Source organism: Rhamphochromis longiceps, linkage group LG3, assembly GCF_057381845.1.
Source record: "Rhamphochromis longiceps isolate RC_006_pf linkage group LG3, R_longiceps_female_GT1.1, whole genome shotgun sequence".
NCBI classification, from domain to species: domain Eukaryota; kingdom Metazoa; phylum Chordata; class Actinopteri; order Cichliformes; family Cichlidae; genus Rhamphochromis; species Rhamphochromis longiceps.
Window position 1 is genome coordinate 20182697 of NC_140559.1, and position 20722 is coordinate 20203418.

At 40.7% G+C, this 20722-nt stretch overlaps 3 protein-coding genes across 3 annotated transcripts in view; all 3 read right to left on the bottom strand.

Moving 5' to 3' along the window:
* LOC146673332 (uncharacterized) overlaps window positions 1-20722 on the bottom strand; it is a 193268-nt gene that overhangs the window by 149699 nt on the left and 22847 nt on the right. The window lies entirely within an intron of this gene.
* The window catches only part of LOC146673334 (coxsackievirus and adenovirus receptor homolog), a 189769-nt gene that overhangs the window by 80351 nt on the left and 88696 nt on the right, over window positions 1-20722 (bottom strand). The gene's annotated exons all lie outside the window — the stretch shown is intronic.
* On the bottom strand, window positions 11343-14883 carry LOC146673340 (myelin-oligodendrocyte glycoprotein-like). The gene is made up of 3 exons (XM_085401999.1): window positions 14713-14883; window positions 12847-13209; window positions 11343-12608 (listed from the first exon to the last, which is right to left on the bottom strand). The coding sequence occupies exons 1-3, from the start codon at window positions 14780-14782 to the stop codon at window positions 12463-12465; spliced, it is 579 nt and encodes a 192-aa protein (XP_085258125.1). The 5' UTR covers window positions 14783-14883; the 3' UTR covers window positions 11343-12462.

A 20722-nucleotide genomic window follows, 5' to 3' on the forward strand; every position in this document is an offset into this window, starting at 1 on the left:
TGGGATCAGATAAAGAACAATTCAAAAACTCCTTTGAGCAGAGGTCCATCAGGCCTGGCTGGGCATAGCCCAAAAAAGGGACATCAGTCAACCCTTTTGTATGCCCACCACCACCACCCGCACAAGGCACTGTAGAGGTCAGGAAACATTGTGTGCTTGGCAGTGGCCAGGAGCGGAGGCCCTGGCAGACGGATCCCTGGCTATGAACATTAGGGAGTTCATATTTGACACAATAAAATAAATGCAATATATCTCACATCGTTCTATTAAATATGTGTTCCTGTTTCAGCTGCCGATTAGCTCTTTTTGGGGCAGGGATAGCTCAGTAGGTAGAGTGGTCGCCCCATTATTGGAAAGTTGGTGGTTCCAGTCCACTGAACGGCTACCCTGAGGTACCCTTGAGCTAGGTGCCGTCCCTACACAGTGCTCCCCAGTGTGGCTGCCCACTGCTTCACTGAGTGAATGGGTCAAACGCAGAGAGAGGGGATCAATAAAGTATACACTATTATTAGCAACTATATTTGTTGAAGATTTTCATTTAGATAAAATTGTAATGTCTCTCCTTTAACATGTTTTTTAATCATTTTTATTGGTTTGCAATACTTCTTTTGGAAAAGATTATTTATATACTTACTAAGAATATTAAAAACAGACCTTTGACCCACAGCCCACTATAAAGAAAAAAAAATACTACCTCGTCTTTCTTTGTCAGATTGTTCTTGATGGACTGATATCTCAATGATGACATAAGTGATAAGGTCGTCTTCTTCACTTTCTTCTTGATCTGCTGAAATGATCCAAATAATGTGAATTACATCTCTAAACAGAGATTCGACCCACAATAAATCTCAGACATGTGGTATCTAACCAGATACGTACTGATATCATTACCTTGGCCTTACTCTTTATTACTCTTTATTTTATTTGGGACAGTGCATGTTAATGAACATACATGTAAAAAAAAACTTACATGAATGTAAACATACCAGATTATAGCCAAGGGCTAATTTCCATCTGTTGTCCATAAAACATAAAAAGTAGACATAATAATTCAGAAAAAAAATTCATAATTAATCCATAATAAAAAACTCCATCACCAAACTCACACATACACACCATTCTATTCCCAAATAAAACATTAAAACTATACAACTTCAGGAACACTTAGAAACCCTCTAGTTATTTTTGACCAGATTGCATCAGTGTGCATATTAAAATTAATATGTGAGCTTTTTTTCCCTGTTTGTCTCAAAGTGGTGCCGAAAAGCAAGATTCCAACGATGCACAAGTGTTTCTTTGTCAGTCACCTTTTTCACTCACTATGTGCTTTTATTCCTCTCTGCATTTAAATATTAGCCCTTATACATCTCTACCTCTCTTCCACAGCGTGCCTCTGTCTGTCTGCCTCCCCTCACCCCAACCAATCACGGCAGATGGCTGCCCCTCCCTGAGCCTGATTCTGCTGGAGGTTCCTTCCTGATAAAAGGCAGATTTTCCTTCCCACTTTCACCAAAGCAATTGCTCATAGGAGGTCATATGATTCTTGGGTTTTACTGTTTGGTTTGTTTGTTTTTTTAAATTTCCATCCATCCATTTGCCTCTGCTTATTCTTTTCAGGGTCGCGGGGGGCGCTGGAGCCTATCCCAGCTGTCTTAGGGTGAGAGGCAGGATACACCCTGGACAGATCACCAGTCAGGCGCAGGGCCAACACAGAGAGACAGAAAACCATTCTCACTCACGCATTCACAACTATGGGCGATTTAGATTCTTTAATTAACCTATCCTGACCTTTCTTATTTGTTTTGTTTAATGATCATAATGAATGTGAACTTTATTCTACTAAACAAACTCAGACATGAAAGATCAGGAAGTCTGAGTCTCACCTTCAGGTTTCCTGTGAACACATCGTCTCACCAGCAGAACCAGTAACACCAGTAGAACCACAACACACACTGATCCAACAAATGACAACACAGAGAGAACAGGAGGAGAGGTGGATGTAGGTGGAGGTGTGGATGTAGGTGGAGGTGTGGTGGTGTGTTCCCCTAAAATAAAGCAAACACAGTCATTAAGTTGTCGTCACATTGTGAATGTTGAAAGCTGCAGAAACACAGACAGGTGAGTGTGTCACCTGTGACAGTGATCCAGCTGGATGGAGACTCTCCATGACCGCTGATGTCACACTTGTAGAGGCCTTCATCAGACCTGGAAACATGCTGGATGGTCATGTGACCTGTAGGCTGCTTCCTGATGAGGGAGCCATCTTTATAGAAAGCAGCTGGGAGGTTGGAGGGAGTGGTCTTTGTTTTACAGAGCAGAGTGACGTCATCTCCCTCCATCACAGGGAGGACAGGACTCTGCAGGATCACTGATCCACCTCAACACAGAGACAAACTACAGCATTTCATCCATTTACACACAGCTTCATCAACACTAACTCCACACACTCAGCTTACCAGTGACTGTCAGGTTAACCATGTTACTGATGGGACCCTCTCTGGACTCACACCAGTAAACTCCACTGTCATGAAGCATCATCATGCCGATGTTACAGGAAGAACCTGCACCTTCTCCCCAAATATCTCCACACTGAGTCCTCTGTCCTTTGCTTGTGTTTCTCCTCAGAGTCCATCCAGCAGAGCTGTCATCCTCCTCACAGCTCAGAGACACAAAGTCTCCTTTAAAGAACTGAGAGCTGCTGGGACTCACAGTCAGATGAGCTGTGAGGGTTAAAATGAAAAACTGATGATCACGTCTTTGAGATCTTTACTGAAAGTAAAAGTTTTAATCCAAATGTGTAAAACATGTCAGAGTTTATCAGGTTGAAAATGAGAATTTTGGTGAAAAGGTGAAGTTTTACATGTGAGCTCCATTGTGAAACATGAACCCAATCAGGTCATATCAGTGAGCATTTCTCAGGTTTAAACTGTGACAGAAGAAGGTTACTGACCTTGGTTTGTTGTGCAGCTCAGCAGTGAGATCAGAACTAAAGAGAAATGACACTCAGGTTGATTTGAGGTGAACATAAAGAACAACTCCACACAAACAGCTGACAAACACACAAACTCATCTCTCTCTGATGTATCTTCTCAGTGTGTAATCATAAATATAGCTTGTGGAAGATATGTTAACCATTTATCATCACTCTTTCATACTTCTGCATATTTTCAGTTAGATGCCAGCAATATGTTTCAATAAAGTTTCTATAAAAGCTTGAAAGATGTGTAAACCTAAAAAGCTGACATTGATCGATTCCAGCTGTCACAGGGTGTACAGGTCATCAGTCCAGTGAAGAATATCATTCACACCCATTTTAGCCATTTTAGAATCACCAGTTAAACAAACATGTCTTTTGAATGTTGAGGAAATCTACACAGTATTGTCGTTCCTGTGTCGTTGACAAGGTATTTTGAGTTTTGTGTTTGTCATAGCTCACATTCTAGTGTTATATTTTTTTTTTTAATTTGCACTGACTACACTGTGATTATATGGAAAATATCTACTGCATTCAAATACCACAGTAAATTCATTTGTCCAGCTGTGTTGATATAATGAGTAAATGATTTGATCTTTTCACTGCCTGCTGTGTTTCCTCGACTCCTGAGCAAAGATAAAGAGTCAGTTCAGACCTGCAGTTGGTCCTCGTGGTGTTTTGAACTTGAATTCAGCCTGATTTGTTTTTCATGTCTTCTCCTCCATCATCAGTTATCAGGAGAGCAGACAGTCAAAGTACAAGAATTCAAACAAACACAGAGATTCTACTTACAGAGCAGACACAGCACAGATGTTTCCTTCATCGTCCTTCTCACTCATTTGAGCTTTTTTTCATTTCTGTCACTGACACCAAGTAAAGCCCGCCCTCTTCCTCTGAGCACCAGCTTTTCTATTGGTTCAAACACAGAGGTTGGGGGCTGGCTTTTTTTTTAAAGATTAGAAAGACACACGCCAAAAAACATCAAAAACCTCTAACTCTGTCATTTAAAACTGTGACACACACGTGCAAGTACTTAAGGATGAACACATTCAAAAGAAGTGTACATAAGCACTGCTTTAACTTTATCTGAGTTTGACCAAAGTGATTACATTTCATGTCAATGCCCACAGACATTCTCGACATTAGTTCAATGCAAAATTGAGTCTCCTCTGTTCTCAGTAAGCTGTAGTTTTGTTCACGAACAAATTCAATTTCAATGTAGTTGATGTGTAGTGGACATGGTTTATATATGGCCACTAGAGGGAGATGATGAAATTTAGTGGTTGCCCCATGATCGGGTGCGAATCCACTGAACGGCTACTCTGAGGCACCCCTGAGCAAGGCACCGTCCCCACACACTGCTTCCCGGGTGCTGCACTGGTGGCTGCCCACTGCTTCACTGGGTGAATGGGTTAAATAAAGAAGAGTAATTTCCCTACGGGGCCTAAGACATACACATTCAAAAAATTATTACATGGATGAGCCCGTTCTCACTCTCGAGGTGTAACATCTTGACGATTTGTCACGATGTGTAGATTGAGCCCAAACGGTTCTCATATTTTCTAATTTTTCCGATCTCATCATTTAGGAACATGTTGGGTTCCCCAAAGCATAATATGTTGATGATTTGGCAGCTAGCCTCAAATATTACGCCTCAGGAGTGAAAATGTGTTGCATGGATACAAGCAGATCATCAGTGATGATAGTGCAGGAACATCACACTGAGCATTAGAATCTCCTAATAAATTTAAGTTCACTTAAATCTGTTTTTAGGATGATAATGATAAAAGTACTAAAGAAATATAACTATCAAACGGACCAGTAATAATGAATGACATGATGGTTCAATTGTGAATTTAAATCTGTTCTGGCATTATTTTTTTTGGCATTTCTGCTCTGCCAGACAGGACTAGGGAAAAAAAACAAAACAAAACAAAAAAACATCCTACCACATGGTTTATATAGCCATGGCCAGTAGGGAAAAAAAGGGAAAAAAGATGTCTGATGCTAATGTGGACACAAACAGGCGCATGTGCATTCCCTAATAAACTTCTTAATCTTAATTATGTGTTCCGGATGGTGGCCCAGCAAAATCCAGCCACAACCTCCTCACAGTGCTGGAAAAGACAACCTTTGGAGCTTGACCAATGGTGATTGTCTTGGATGGCAAACAGAGCAGCACGTCGGTTATTTCTTCATCCCATCTTATGGACCTCCCAGCCAGAAACTTCTACCGACAAGCTAGGCTAATCTGAAAGGCCACAAGGGATTAGACAGGGACGGCTACCTGCAATGCCATGGGGGCAAGTCGACGACGATAGACAGCGTATCCTTTACTGTATGGAGACGCACGACCTGGCCGTGACCAATACATTCTTTAAGAAGCAGCCATCGCACCAGCACCGGCCATGTGACTCCGTTTGATTATTGGATATTCTGGCGTTGAGACAGACACCAAAGTAATTCTATATGAATCCGTGGCTCCACAGCACCGCCAAATCATCATGGACATGAACATTGCCAAGCCAAAGTTGCCCAGGCCAAAACAATTCAAATGGTGGAAGGTGAAGGAGCACATGGAGGATCTGACAGTTGCACTCATTTCACTTGTAGCAAACACAGACCAACCCACCGAGAAGATGTGGACTGAAGCAGCGGTCGAGCGAATCCATGAAATTGGGAGGACACACTTGGCTCGACAAAATCGGGAAGAAAATACATGGACTGGTAAATAGACTGATTTTTTTATAGCGCTTTTCTACTCTCTCGGAGTACTCAAAGCGCTCTATACCACATGGCACATTCACCCAATCACACCCATTCTCACAAGCACTTTATCTATACTTAGTGCTATCTAACTACATTCACACACATTCATACTCCAATGGACACATTAGAGAGCAACTTGGGGTTAGTATCTAACCCAAGGATACTTGACATGCAGACTGGAGGAGCAAAGGATCGAACAACCAACCTTCCAATCAGTAGGTGACCTGCTCTACCTCCTGAGCTACAGCCACCCTGTACATTGACAAGCAATAAAAGTGAAAATAAAAGTGAAGAAGCCTTTAAGCCTTGGTGGCAGTTGCGAACTCACAAAGACTTTGCTCGATACCACTCGCTGAAATCGGCAGCAAAGAGAGTGCTGGCCTCTGCAAAAATCAGACAAAATCAGGGTTGCACATGATGTGAGCCTATAAAAAAAACTTGCAAACCCAAATACAAGCGTGGAAAGATCCTCTCTCCAAAAATGGCGAACAAGAAGATTTAGTACCTCCAATGACCGATGGTACCATCACCATTGACGGCGAGCCACTGACCAAAGTCACTCAATTCAAATACCTCAAGTCCCTCATCACCTTGTACTGCGAAACCCTACCAGACGCCAGAGCCCATGTCAACGAATAAATTCTTTACAAATCCAGAGGGTGACTCCCATCACCCTCTGGAACACAAACTTGGAGTAATTAGGACCCTACACCACCGGGCAGAACATGTTCCCTCTCAACCTGAAGGAAAAAAGAAGGAACACACACATGTAAAGGAAGCACTCAAAACGTGCGGCTATCCTAAATGGGCGTTCTTAAAGTCAGCAAAGAGGCACAGAAAAGAAGACCAGACACCAGCGAAGGAGGATAAGAAGGACAGACGCAACAACATTGTCATCCCCTATGTAGCCGGTGTATCAGAAAAACTCAGGAGAGTTTTCTCCAAGCATGACATCCCGGTGAATTTCAGACCCAGCAACACGCTCAGACAGAAACTGGTTCACCCGAAAGACAAAACGCCAAAACACAAACTTATCAACGTGGTGTATGCTGTACAGTGCAGCGAGGAATGCCCAGACCTCTACATTGGAGAGACCAAACAGCCACTTCACAAGCGCATGGCACAACACAGAAGAGCGACCTCCACAGGACAAGACTCAGCAGTCCATCTGCATCTTAAGGATAAAGGACACTCTTTCGAGGATGCCAATGTTCACATTTTGGACAGAGAGGACAGATGGTTTGAAAGAGGAGTGAAAGAAGCCATCTATGTCCACTGTGAGCGACCATCTTTGAACAGAGGCGGGGGTTTACGACACCAACTCTCTGCCATCTATAATCCAGTTTTGAGATCCCTTCCCAGACGCCTTAACGCCCACTCACATCCTGGGCCATCTGACCTCAGGAATTCGCATGATAAGGTGGGGCCAGGTTTCACAATGAACTCACCCGAAACTCTGGCTGATTGGGTCCCACACCCAATTTCACACCTTGGCTCAGGTGATTAGAGGATCATCAGGGGGTCCTTTTGTCCCTCTGTGGGGGTCACTCCCACTAGGTTTATATCTGGGACTCTCCACCATTTGACCTTAGAACTGAAGAAGCTTCTCGGATGAGAGGTGAAACGTCTTCAAGTAACTTAAAGAAGTCCAGACGCTTTTCTTTGCAAGCTCCTTTGACTTCTTTACAAATCTTACCATATGAATTCATGGATTCTTTTTTCACATTCTGTCTCTCACAGTTGAAGTGTACCTCTGGTGCAAATTACTGACCTCTGTCATCATTTTAGGTGGGGGAATTTGCACAATCGATGGCTGACTAAATACTTTTTTGCCCCACTTTATGTAAATAGCTTACCTTCCCTTCTGTGGTTCGATCGGGTTCATTGAAAGCTGGAAAAAGGACCCAGAATTTGCTTGCTGTCCTGCTTGGTCAAAAAGCGTGGTCTGGCGCATGTGCAATTAGGAACATAAGACTCATTGTTTGGGGGTATATTTTACTGCATTTTTTAATGTAATGTTGTTACTGTTTGGAAAAGGGTAAAATTAACCCATTACTTTATAATTACTTGGCTGAGTGCAATAATAGAGTAAATTTTACATGATTTGCATAGATTATATATACCTCTCTCCAAAATAGCTTTTATCAGTGCACTTGGCTGTGAACTGCTTCAGCTCAAGCTAAAGATTGCCACTTGATGGACCCAATAGATTCAGCTGCAGAAAGAACAAATGAAATCTTAAGTCCACCAGAACTATGACCAGGATCACTGTCACCATGGGATCGTTTTGACTTTTTTCTCATCGGGAAACTCCTCTGTCATGATGCAACTAGTTATTTCTGGGAAGGTTTTACTAGCCTGGATAGCAGACTCTGATGACAGATTATTTGATAATTATGGGGTTACCTGTAAGAGCAATTTGTACTGATAAAGAATAATTACTGAGACTTTTACCTTTACAGTTTCACAAAAGCTTAAACAGTGAATGTCATAATTAAAGCTTGAGTTACACAAAATGTTATTAAATCATAAATTCTGAGACTCAGACATTCTTTAACACCAGTGAGTCCTGTGCAGTGAGGCCCGTTATTAGAATCACTGTTATTCTATTTTCTGATTCATCATACCGGTGTACTTAAACATATATATTTTACCACTCCATCATGTTGAAGAGGCAGCTTGGTGTAAAAGTGAAGCTCTCAATTTTTCTCAATTTTTTTTGGTCACTGTGGGTAGTCACCAAAAGAACGAAATTATGGATACAGGCGGCGGAAATGGGCTTCCTCAGAGATAGGGTGATAGGTTAGACATCCGGGACGGGCTCAGAGTAGAGCCGGTGCTCCTCCACATCAAAAGGAGCCAGTTGAGGTGGTTCGGGCATTTGACAAGGATGCCTCCTGGCTGCCTACGGGATGAGGTGTTCTGGGTGTCCCACCGGCAGGAGGCCCCGTGCCAGACCCAGGGCATGCTGGAGAGATTATATCTCTCAGCTGGCCTGGGAACGCCTTCGTGTTCCCCCAGATAAGCTGGAGGAGGTGGCTTGGGAGAGGGAGGCCTGGGCTTCTCTGCTTAGGCTGCTGTCCCCGTGACCCAGCCCCAGATACACGGAAGAAGATGGATGGATATTTATGTGTACTTCTTTAAATTCAACATGGCAGTGTTGCGAAATTTAGCATATTTAAGCCTAAGAAACAACATACGAATTCTGATAACTGGCACACATGTTTAACTGGGACATAACCCAACATATTAAACATATGTTTAATATGTTGGGTTATATTTTGATCAGTGTTAAGTGATTATGCTATTAAGCATCAGTTAAACCACATATAAATTGTGGTTCTGTGTTTAAGAATTACACACTAAATGCTGATTTTCTGATTCTGGGTTATTCGTATTATGAGTTGGTGGCACAGTATCTTCGTACATTCCTCCAGACACACAACACTGTTACGTTATAGACCTTTTAACCTCTCTTAGCTGAGCGGTGAGGCAGCCAGGGGGAAGTTTCTTTCTACCCCAGGTCACATGACATGTTTCAGCCCAGTATAATATGGTCACTTCTAGTTTTAAAAGAATATGACATAAAACTTATAAATGCCAATTTCCATCCCAGTGTAAAAATTGTTCCATCATCTGTGCTGGAGGTCACTGAAGCCCAAGGAGCACATCATCACTAAAAATCAGGGATTTGTTTTTTTTCAACAAGTCCACTCGTTGGTTAAATCATATGGAACATTGGCATTCCATAAAATCAAAACAGCCACTGGTAAATAATCTGAACAGACAAAAACCATTATGTGTACCTGGAGTTCTTCTTGGTCCCTGAACCACCATCTCTGTTCTCTGCTGAAATCACAAGTTCATAGGAGTAACGTCACTTACATTTTTCAGAGTGGATTCAAAACAACTTTCCACATCTTGTTTCTTGTTACAGGAACAGTCACAAAGGTTTATCTCTCAGTCTGATGCAGTTAAAGCAGGGGTCGAACTCAATTGCACAGGGGGGCAAAACTCAAAGCACACTTTAGGTCATGGGCCAAACAGGATAAACATTTATTGTACACACGGAATTTTAACTTTAAATATTTTGCTCTCCTTAAAACTAAATCCTGTGAAAATCTAACAAGCTTGAAATATGAACATGCTGCCCCCATGCTGCTCTTCATAAAAATATCTCTTGTCAAAATGACACAAATTCAAAGTATGAACATGAAAATCGTGCAAAAAAACCAACAAAATCCCCCAACAAGAAATATAAATAAAATTGATGGTTTTCAGCAAAGGTTAAAATAACAACAAATCATAACATTCAGGGTCAAAGGAGCTTGCAAAGAAAGGCGTCTGGACTTCTTTAAGTTACTTGAAGACGTTTCACCTCTCATCCGAGAAGCTTCTTCAGTTCTAAGGTCAAATGTTGGAGAGTCCCAGATATAAACCTAGTGGGAGTAACCCCCCACAGAGGGACAAAAGGACCCCCTGATGATCCTCTAATCGCCTGAGCCAAGGTGTGACACTGGGTGTGGGTCCCAATCAGCCAGAGTTTCGGGTGAGTTCATTGTGAAACCTGGCCCCACCTTATCATGCGAATTCCTGAGATCTGATGGCCCAGGTTGTGAGTGGGCGTTAAGGCATCTGGGAAGGGATCTCAACCTTAGACCTTAGACCTTGACCTTAGAACTGAAGAAGCTTCTTGGATGAGAGGTGAAACGTCTTCAAGTAACTTAAAGAAGTCCAGACGCTTTTCTTTGCAAGCTCCTTTGACTACGATGACCTGGATGACTGAGAACCTTCACAGACATTCTGACACTTAAAAGTGTTATGTGGAGAGCAACATATTGATGATTTAGTGTGACAACACTGCCACCATGAGGAAAAAGTGATAAATTACAATTAAAATTACAATTCAGGGTTTGTTTTTTGTTTTGTTTTTTTGCTCTTATGCAATTTTGTCAGAGGTAGATGCTTGGCACCATTTTTTGGCAACAAGTTTGTTTAAGTTTGGTGTGAGGTCTTGTGTTGTGGAGATTATCAGGATGGTCCACAGGTGTTCATCAGTGAGACAACTCCTGTGTGCTGTTTTGTTAACCTTCATCACTGAAAACAGCTTCTCACACAGATATGTGCTACCAAACATACACAAGGTTCAAACCGTGTGTAGAGCTGCGGCGATCGTGGCTCAAGAGTTGGGTGTTTGCCTTGTAATCGGAAGGTTGCAGGTTTGAGCCCCGGCTTGGACAGTCTCTGGTTGTTGTGTCCTTGGGCAAGACACTTCACCCGTTGCCTACTGGTGGTGGCACTGCATTATGGGATCTGTTGTTTGTGTGTTATTAGCGTGTCATATCACCATGCATAACAACCATAATAAATCTATATAAATTGATCTTGTGGGCCGAATATAAATGTACGTCGGGCCAGATGTGGCCCGTGGGCCTTCAGTTAGACACATATGAGTTAAAGAGTGTCTAGATTATTTTACTATGTATCAGAATCTAGCTGAGACAGAAATCTGCATCAGCTGCTCCAGAAATAAAAAAGAACGGTTACAGCCACAAAAAACACATGAACAGACTGAATCAACACAACAATAGAGTCCTAGTTTTGTTTTATGTTTTTTATTAGCAAAAACGGATTCAAAAAGAGTAAAATAAAACATTACTAATGTAACAAGTTCTTGAAATATTTAAACTGAAATAACACCCAGAAAACAAACAACCATGGAATGAAAAGTTCAATAAAGCTTCACACATCAGAGGAAACATCTGCCTAATATATAAACATTCATAGATTTGGTTTCATGACACTGTCAAAATTACTGTTACTGTCTGTGATCTCCACATGAGGATGAGTCTGTGTGGGTCAAACCTCTCAGAATGAGTTTGATCTCACAGATAACTGAACCTGAAGATGAAACAAACACACTCACTCGTTCTGTTTCTGTAACATTCTGAGCTCATGAATACTGATGAGAACCAAACTATGAAAAAGTAATTTGCGTTTCCACAGAAATGTAAATATGCACAGCTAAGCTCACAAACATAAATCTGACATTCACTTTTCTCTACAAACTAATTTAGCTGCCTCAGACCAAACATACAATCAAATGATGAAGACCTGTGTGTGTTTGAAACATTTAACATTATCAAAACTGAACATGACTACTAATTATACTAATTTACAATTGTCCAATACATCAGAAGCCAAACATCCTCAGTGCTGGAAATATATACATAACAATGTATGTTGTTAACAATGCTAACAGTAACAGTGTCGGCTTTAGTAATTCTTTCAACAGTATGCAGCATCTACTGTAAACGTGTTTACTACTGCAGCCTTCAGCCTGTTGATTAAAATGTCTTTGATCCTTCTTGGATCACTTTGGGTCTAATTTCTCCCTCAGATGCTTGAGAATATTTTTTTTCCTTAAATTGGATTTTCAAATTACAGTTAAAATAACCTGCAATTTAAATAATTGCAGTTTCCCATTTTCAGTTGATAAATGTGCTGCACCTTGTTCTCCACCTTTTTCTTCTTCTTTTTGATTATCTGTTTTTTTCTCTTACTTGAGGAAAAATTAGCTTTTTCTTTAACATTGTCTCTGCTGTGAAATCTTTTTGGAATGAAGCAGCTCTTCTGGTTTTCTACATGATGTGATTGTTTTAGTTTCTGAAGTCAGACCTCTGCTTTTTGCCTTAGTGATACAGGCGACTCTTACATCTTCAAACATGCTGCAGTTCAACAGGAGGCTGGTATGAATCCTGACTCTGCTGTTGTTTACGTTTTCTGTAGCACACAAAACCAACAACAACAGCAACAAGAAGCACAGCAGAAACACTCAGACCGACGATCAGTCCAACAGGTCCTCCTGCAGGTGAGAAACAGGTGTGAGGTGTCAGCTGTCAGGTAGGTGATGAGTGAAGAACAGAACAGAATCCATTTCCTCTTCAAACTGCTGTCAGACATTATCTACTGCACTCTGATCACATCACTCAGACCAGCTGCTTTCTACAAAGTCTCATCAACAACATCTTTAGAAACAAACATCAACAACCAGGAAGCAGCTTCACCTCTGATCACACACACACTCAACTCTACTCACTCACCTGGAGGATCAACTTTCAGTGTGATGATGCTGATGGGGTCACCATCCAGATTTGCTCTTTTCCTCACGTTTCCTCTCATGAAGACACGACACTCGTATGTTCCAGCATCATTAATCGTCACATTGTTCAGAATCAGAGACACGTCTCCATCCTTCATCTGTCTGTCCTGCAGATCCACCCGGTTCTTAAAAGATGGATGCTGGTTTTCTAGGTCGAACCGCTGATCCCGGTACAAAAGCACATAATCTGTCTCCATGCCAGATCTGCTCCACTCTACACCGATGATGCTGTTATTATTCTTTGGAGCTCGACATGGTAAAGTGATGTTCTTCTGTCCAGGCTCAGCTGTGATAATTTTCTGGTCTGACAGAAGAAACAAGACAGAGCAGAGAGGTGAAAGGTCGAAGTACAATCGTTGCTTAGCTATGCTGTAATAGAGGCTGCTGATGCTCCATGATGCATTGAGTATTCCTTCTTCTCACACTCACTTTGTTTTACTACACCTCTCTGCATTTAATCTTTAATGATTAATTAATCTCTTAAGATCTCTTCCACAGCATGTCTTTGTACTACTTTCCTCCCCTCACCTGCTACCGGTCGCCCCTCCCTGAGCCTTTTCTCTGTATGTATTATATGGCCTGCATTTGTATAGCGCTTTTCTAGTCCATAGGACCCCAAAGCGCTTTACACTACATTCAGTCATTCACCCATTCACACACACACATTCACACACTGGCGATGGCAAGCTACATCGTAGCCACAGCTGCTCTGGGGCGCACTGAGAAAGGCGAGGCTGCCGGACACTGGCGCCACCGGGCCCTCTGACCACCACCACCAGTAGGCAAACACGGGGTTAGTATCTTGCCCAAGGATATTTGGCATGCAGCCAGGAGGCAGCCTGGGATCGAACCACCGACCTTCTGATTAGTGGCTGACCTTTCTCTGCCACCTGAGCTATAGCCACCCATAGTAGTAGGTCTACCTTACAATATAAAGCACCTTGAGGTGACAGTTGTTTTGATTTTTATATAAATAAAATGGAATTGAACTAAATTGAATACAGCAGCCATTCAAAGTGAGACACACTCACTGCTTGTAGTGTTATATAAAATAATTCAGATGAATGTAAGAAGCAGTGTAATATAAACATTTATACATGTGCTGATAATAAGTGAACATAATGTGTGAGAGAAAGCAGCCTCTCATTATAAGACACTGAGTCTCTGCATGCTGCCTTTCTGTAGCTACAGCTGTTTGTATACACTGAACTAAAGCTTTGTAGCTGCATACAGGGCTGGATGTAATGAAATGTTCTTAGGGTGGCGTGGAAATCAAATGTAAAATCAAAGCCATTTCTTTACACATATCGCAAGTGTAACATTGTGTAATGTGCCTTACAATGTAAACAATGATTCTGACATTTCTTTGTACAACCATTTAAAACTCAGGGGCAGATCTGCAGAGGTGGCATAGAGAGGCATGTGCCAGCCTAATATAATCTGTTGCCACACCTTAACAAACAACAATGTCCTATATAAAACTACTGTGGCACTAGAGGTGGCAAGAGATCATTTTAGGGTGGAGCATGCCACTCCATGCCACCTCTGTAGATCGGCCTCTGGCTGTATACTGACTCCTGAAACTACAACACATCACACTGACACACACACTACACTTCTTTGTCTCTGTGCTGGAAACTGCACCGCTGACCAAGCAGTCAAAACCCACAGACACCAACAGGCCTCGTGATGCAGTCACACAAACAGACGCTCAGAAACTAAATGTTTGGGAAGTACCAGGTAAACCAGACTGATGTTTATTCCTCTTTATCTCAGAGGGAAACACCGTTTGGTTTATAAACCTCACCTGCAGAGACAAACACGAAGACACCGAGAATCAGCAAAGTCGAGCAGAGCGACGCAGTTACAGGAAACATTTCCGTGTTTTTGTTTCTGCTGATCTGACTCTTAGTTTGTTCTAACTATGTGAGTCTGTTGATTTATTCAGTGAATAAAAGAACCTCAGTTTTAAAAAAAAGTTTAAAAATGACTACATGAGGTTAAATTTGAGTTTTAATAAAGCTGAAACATTTCTTTTTCACTCATACTCATATTCATACTCAACACTTGCATCATTTTGTAGGATGACCATAAGTAAGTGCGTCATTACTAAAGTGGTGAAATCTGAGTGTTTAACAGGTTCAGTTCTAGAATGATCTCCACAGAACAACACAAACATAACCTCTCTCATCATCAATCATCAGCTACATACTAAAGACCATCATCAGCTAAAGGACTTCAAAATGACGTCACTGTATAAAATGTATATTGTACTATGGAGGAGGCAGCATTTAGCTGGAGCCTCCATAAAACCACAGAGAACTTTTTCCACCTTTGTACAAAATAGTCAAACTCTTACTTTTTTTCTGGATGAAATCTGTAATCCTCAAAGTCTTTTCTGATCATCATGATGGAATAAAATAATAAATAAATAAATAAATAAAATATTAAAAAAATGTAAAGAGCAAAAAAGAAGAAAAAGTACAATAAAATAAAAAAATAAATAAATGGACCTCTGTACTAAACATCCAGAGAACAAACTGAGCTGTGCTTCCTTATCAGCTGTTTTTATACAGACACACCTCAGATCTGTGACATCAGCACCCACAGCGTCACCTTAGCAACCACATTCCTCCACCTATCAGCTGTGAATTCACATATTTGACAAACAAATACAAAGTCACAGCTGACTCTGAGCCTTCACAGTCTGCTGATCTTTCTGTCAAATAACTTAATGAAACCCTGAAATACAATAAACATTTTCAGGTCCTTGAAGTACACACGGGTGGGGGCTGGAAACCCACTCCACCTGTCACAGTCTGAAGACAGAACGTGATTTCTGTTCAGTGTGTGAGGATCAGTATGATGTATAATAATGTGAGTAAACTTCAGCAGGTTCATGTCTGTGATGTAGAAACAGGAACAAGCAGAGGTGCTCTGGATGTTTGATCTGTGCTCTGATAATTCAGCGTATCACCATGTGGGACAGGAGACTGTCCAGCACAAGTTACAGCCTGTCAGAGTGTCGCTCACGACAAACAACAGATGCATCTGTTACTGTTTCTGTCTGCTTTTATTCTAAGCCCACCTTTTATTTCCTGTCCTGTTCTTGTTTTGTGCTCATGGAATTGATGGAAGATTGTGTCTCAGTATCCTGGTCAGACTGGTTCAGCAGTAGAATCATGTGTCTGTCTGTGAATCATATCAGATTTCCTCTTTGATGTTCAGCACATTCATCAGCTGTATTTGAACTTGGAGCTCCATTTTTTTTCTGTTGTTTTGTTCTCGTCTCTTTTGGATGTAAAGTCATTTCAGAGCTTCATAAGTAACATACCTGCCCATCTAACAGACTGAAAGAGTTTAGAGAGTTTAAAGAGTTTAATCCTCTTTGGCATGAATTAAAGTTTTTTAGAGAAAAAAATATTTCACTGTACTTTCTTGGAGTTTGGAGCTCCTGCTTTATATTTGAATCAATAAATTTGCAATAAATAAATGTGCAATGCGGCTCCCAAAATGTCACATTTTTCTAATTCAGAACTTTTATGAAAGAAACAACTAATTGATTGAAAATTGTAATTTTTTTAAACAAACATCACGTTGATTTTCATAGAAGTTTTTAATAAACTAAATTAAATGTATTTATTTAATGGTAATTATTTATTCAATTACCATTAAATAAATGGTAAATTGACTGTTTTTATAGAGCACTTTTATATTGTATTTGAGCATCAAAGCGCTTAATGCAACATGCCTCATTCACACAAGCACCTTTTATACATGTTTTCCATCTAACATTCACACTCTGAGAAACACTTCAGGAGCAACTTGAGTTCAGTATCTTGCCCAAGGATACTTTGGGATCAGGTGGGCACAGGTTGTGTGCAATATCATGCACGATGCAAGGGTCTGTATGTGTGATCGTGTTTGTCTCTGTGTTTTTGTGTGTCTGAATGTGTGAAACTTTATGAATCAGAGGTGGACATCACATTTCTGTTGTTTGACATTTGGAGTACCATTACATCCTGGGACTTTACATCTCCCTTCATTCTGTCCTCCTATGACATGTTCTTGTGGTAATTTCCTGCAATTTGTACAGGCTTGTTTTAGTGCATGGTTTGATTGCTACATATCCCATCACTCAGTGCTCAGACATTACCAATAAGTTTGATGTGTCACATGGCCCTCTTCCTATTGAAAAAACAAAAGTTGTATCCAAGATGGCCGACTTCTAAATGGCCACCATGGTCACCACCCATCTTGAGGAGTTTGCCCCCTCACATATACTAATGTGCCACAAACAGGACTTTAATATCACCAACCATTCCCATGTTATTACGGTGCATCCATATAAATGGCCCACCCTGTATATATTATGTATACATTTTATACCATTAGTCTTTCATAATAAAGCATTTTTGTATGAATTTATGGTCCATGTTAAGGACTATAATCACATATGAAAAGAAAAACAATGAATTTGTATAAAATTAAAAGTGAATTACTTTAATAGTTAGAAACCTTCTAAATTATCTTTGTGGACATTAATGAGACAGCATGACCACGATGTCAGACTGAAACAACCTCCACACCTTTCTGATGGAAAAACTTTTGAAACAAAAAATGTATATTTGTGATTTATTGGAGAAACATGAACTTGTAAACCAGGCTGATTCTATTTAACAGAAACAAACACTGTTTGGTTTTTAACAGTTCACCTGCAGACACAAACCCAAACACACCGACAAACAGCAACACTGATCAGAGCAAAGCAGACATTTCTCTGTTATCTGGTTGTGATAATCTACTTTGTTTGGAGTTGGTATGTCTAATCTGAGAATCTGAGTTTCATAAATCTAACCAAGATTATATTCAAGGTTCAAATGAAGTCACTGATTACGAGAAGTAACTTTGAGCTACTTGTTTGACTTTCCCATAAGTGTTGAAGAAAGAGGAAGTAATAACTACACATAAATGTGTCATAATAAAAGAGGTGAATGATGGAGGAGGCAGCATTTAGCTGTAGCCTCCATAAAACCACAGCTGTTCCTGAGAACTTTGTCCACCTTTGATTGTCTTTCAGTTGTGTTGGAGCCACAGAGAACAAATCTTTGTTCTTTATGGAGAACCAGTGAGGTTGTTTGGACTTTCCTATGCAACATCAGTGCATGCAGCTGCTGCAGCACTTCCTGGAAATCACATGACTGTGTTCAGAGTACAGGACGGTCCATGAGTCGTTTGGTACCGGGTTGCATGAGTTGAGGCTTGCAACTCTATAAACACAATAAACATAGTTTTTTATCGTTAACTTGGTTTCCCTGGGTCTTTTCTTGTGTTGTAGTTTTGTGTCTTTTTTGAAAGAAATATTTACACATTACCATAGCGACCAGAAAACATTAAGGGGCAGAGAAGAGGATGTTACTCTCAGTGTTATTGGCGCATTTCAGGAGAATGCTGCTAATAAAGTTATACAATTACACAGTGAATTTGCGTTTAGTATTATATTTACAAAATACCAGTTTTTGTCTTGGTCGTATCATTTTATTTTGTTGTATTTATCTGCCATACTTTCAACAAAAAAGGTTGGGGACCACTGATGTAGATTACAGAAAAGGCTGAAGAACATCATTTTTTAACACTTACTGTTGTTCTGAAGGATCACTGAAACCCTCAAACACTCTTCTGATCATCAGGATGGAAAAATGATCCACTTAAAACAGCAAGCCCTTCACCTCTGTCACCCCATAGCTTGTTCCTGCCCACTCCAGCTATACAGATATTTGACAAACAAATAGGTTTTTTTGTTAATCCTTTACACAATACAAAAAACATAGGAGAAAATGAAAGTTCAAAATATATATTAAAATTGAAAAGTTAAAAAAACATTGATCATAACTCCAGCAGGTCTGATCGCTCAAACAACATGAAGAAATAGTTTATGAAGGCAAAATGTAAATAAAACACTTAGTCTGTTTAAAACCAACAAACTTGACTCTGGTGACGTCTGTCTCTGGCACATTGTTCCCTCATAACTTCATAACATATGAAATCTTCAAGGCTAAAACACACATGTCACTTTTACTAAATTAATACATTTTACAGCACCTACTGCAGCTGTCAATATCTAGAGACAAGATCTTTATCACAATATCATCTGTGAGGAATAGAAAGAAATGCAGATTAAAACAGTGCATTCTGGGGAAACTGGGAAGACTCATATGACCATGTGGGAAATGTGGCTGCTCAGCCAGTTTCAATTTAGAGTAAAAGAAAAAACAGCTGATGAGCATAGCTGGACTGGCCATCGGGCATCGGGCATACCGGCCATCTTGCCTTATGGGCCGATGGTGATTTTTCGTTTTTATGGGCCGATGGTTTTTTTTTCCCATAACGGTATAAACACTGAAAGGTGGTGGATTGGCCAGATGAAGGGAGATTTGTAAAAATAACTCAGTTGTTTGGTGGTGGCTATTGCGGAGCTTCCACAGATTCAGTAACATTAGCAAGTGGTGGAGGCCAGCAGATGCAACACGCTGGCAGGTGGATAACGGAAAGGCAGGAGCAGCAGAGACCCGAGGCGGTGAACTGAACTTCAGGTAAGAAGTTATGACTGCAGTCTATCTGGGTCAGATATAACAAAGTTTAGGTGGAGTTTATTTTCGTTATGCTGACTTTTTACAGTCAGTTACATTAACTTATTAACATTAACATTGAAAGGGGGGCACAAAGAAATACTTTTCTTTCTTATTCTCATTTAAAATGTCTCGCTTTTAACAAATAATTATCTGAATCTTACAAAAAACATTTTCATCTGATGTAAAATGTATAGAAATCCATTTTTGTATAGTATTTCTTTTAGGGTCCCATCATAATTTCTTCAGACGTAGCTAAGTACTGTTTATGATGCCAGCATTTTCCCACATTTTTTAGATTCTGTACCAGTACTGTGTGTAAAATGCCATCAAAAAGTCAATTAACTTCTATCGCTGCACCATCGAGAGCATCCTGACCAACTGTATAACAGTCTGGTACGGGAACTGCTCTGCCTCGGACCGGAAGGCGTTGCAGAGGGTCGTGAAAACTGCTCAGCGCATCGCCGGAGCACCACTTCCTGCCATAAAAGACATCTACAGGAAGCGGTGTCTGAAAAGGGCTGGGAAAATCATCAGAGACCCCAGTCACCCATCACATGGACTCTTCACCCTCCTGCCCTTTGGGAGGCGCCACAGGAGCCTCCGGACTAAGACCACCAGGTACCGGAACAGCTTCTTCCCCACAGCTGTCAGACTCCTGAACTCTGCCTCCTGACATCTGACCCACGTTAAACTAAGACCGGACTAAGACCACCAGGTACCGGAACAGCTTCTTCCCCACAGCTGTCAGACTCCTGAACTCTGCCTCCTGACATCTGACCCACGTTAAACTCATGGACTGAACATACACACACCCACAATGGAACACTGTACCCTCAAACACACAATAATAACATGGAGTGAACCACCACTCACAACCACCAGCACTTTATATAGCCTCTGTAGGAATTATCCACATATCTCACTTATCTTAACTGCACTACGGTATAGCTCTGTGTAAATAATCATTCTGTACATTCGATAACATTTAATCCTACAACTGTTTACAACTTGCATAGTTCCCATTTCTGTATAGCTGTATATCCCAGATTCTGTAAAGTTATTTATTTCATATTCTGTATAGTTTTTCATATTTATATCCTGTACATAGCTTGTACTCACTACAGCTTGTACATACTTAGTTATAGAATATTCACAACATACTTCATACCGTGTACATTATAACAT

What these genes read in the sequence shown, in the direction of transcription:
- LOC146673340 (XM_085401999.1), bottom strand. Translation starts at nt 14,782, where the DNA reads ATGTTTCCTGTAACTGCGTCGCTCTGCTCGACTTTGCTGATTCTCGGT. An exon ending in CTTCGTGTTTGTCTCTGCAG is followed by an intron (nt 13,210 to 14,712) that starts GTGAGGTTTATA and finishes TTCTTCTGTCAG; the next exon opens with ACCAGAAAATTATCACAGCT. An exon ending in ACTGAAAGTTGATCCTCCAG is followed by an intron (nt 12,609 to 12,846) that starts GTGAGTGAGTAG and finishes TCTCACCTGCAG; the next exon opens with GAGGACCTGTTGGACTGATC.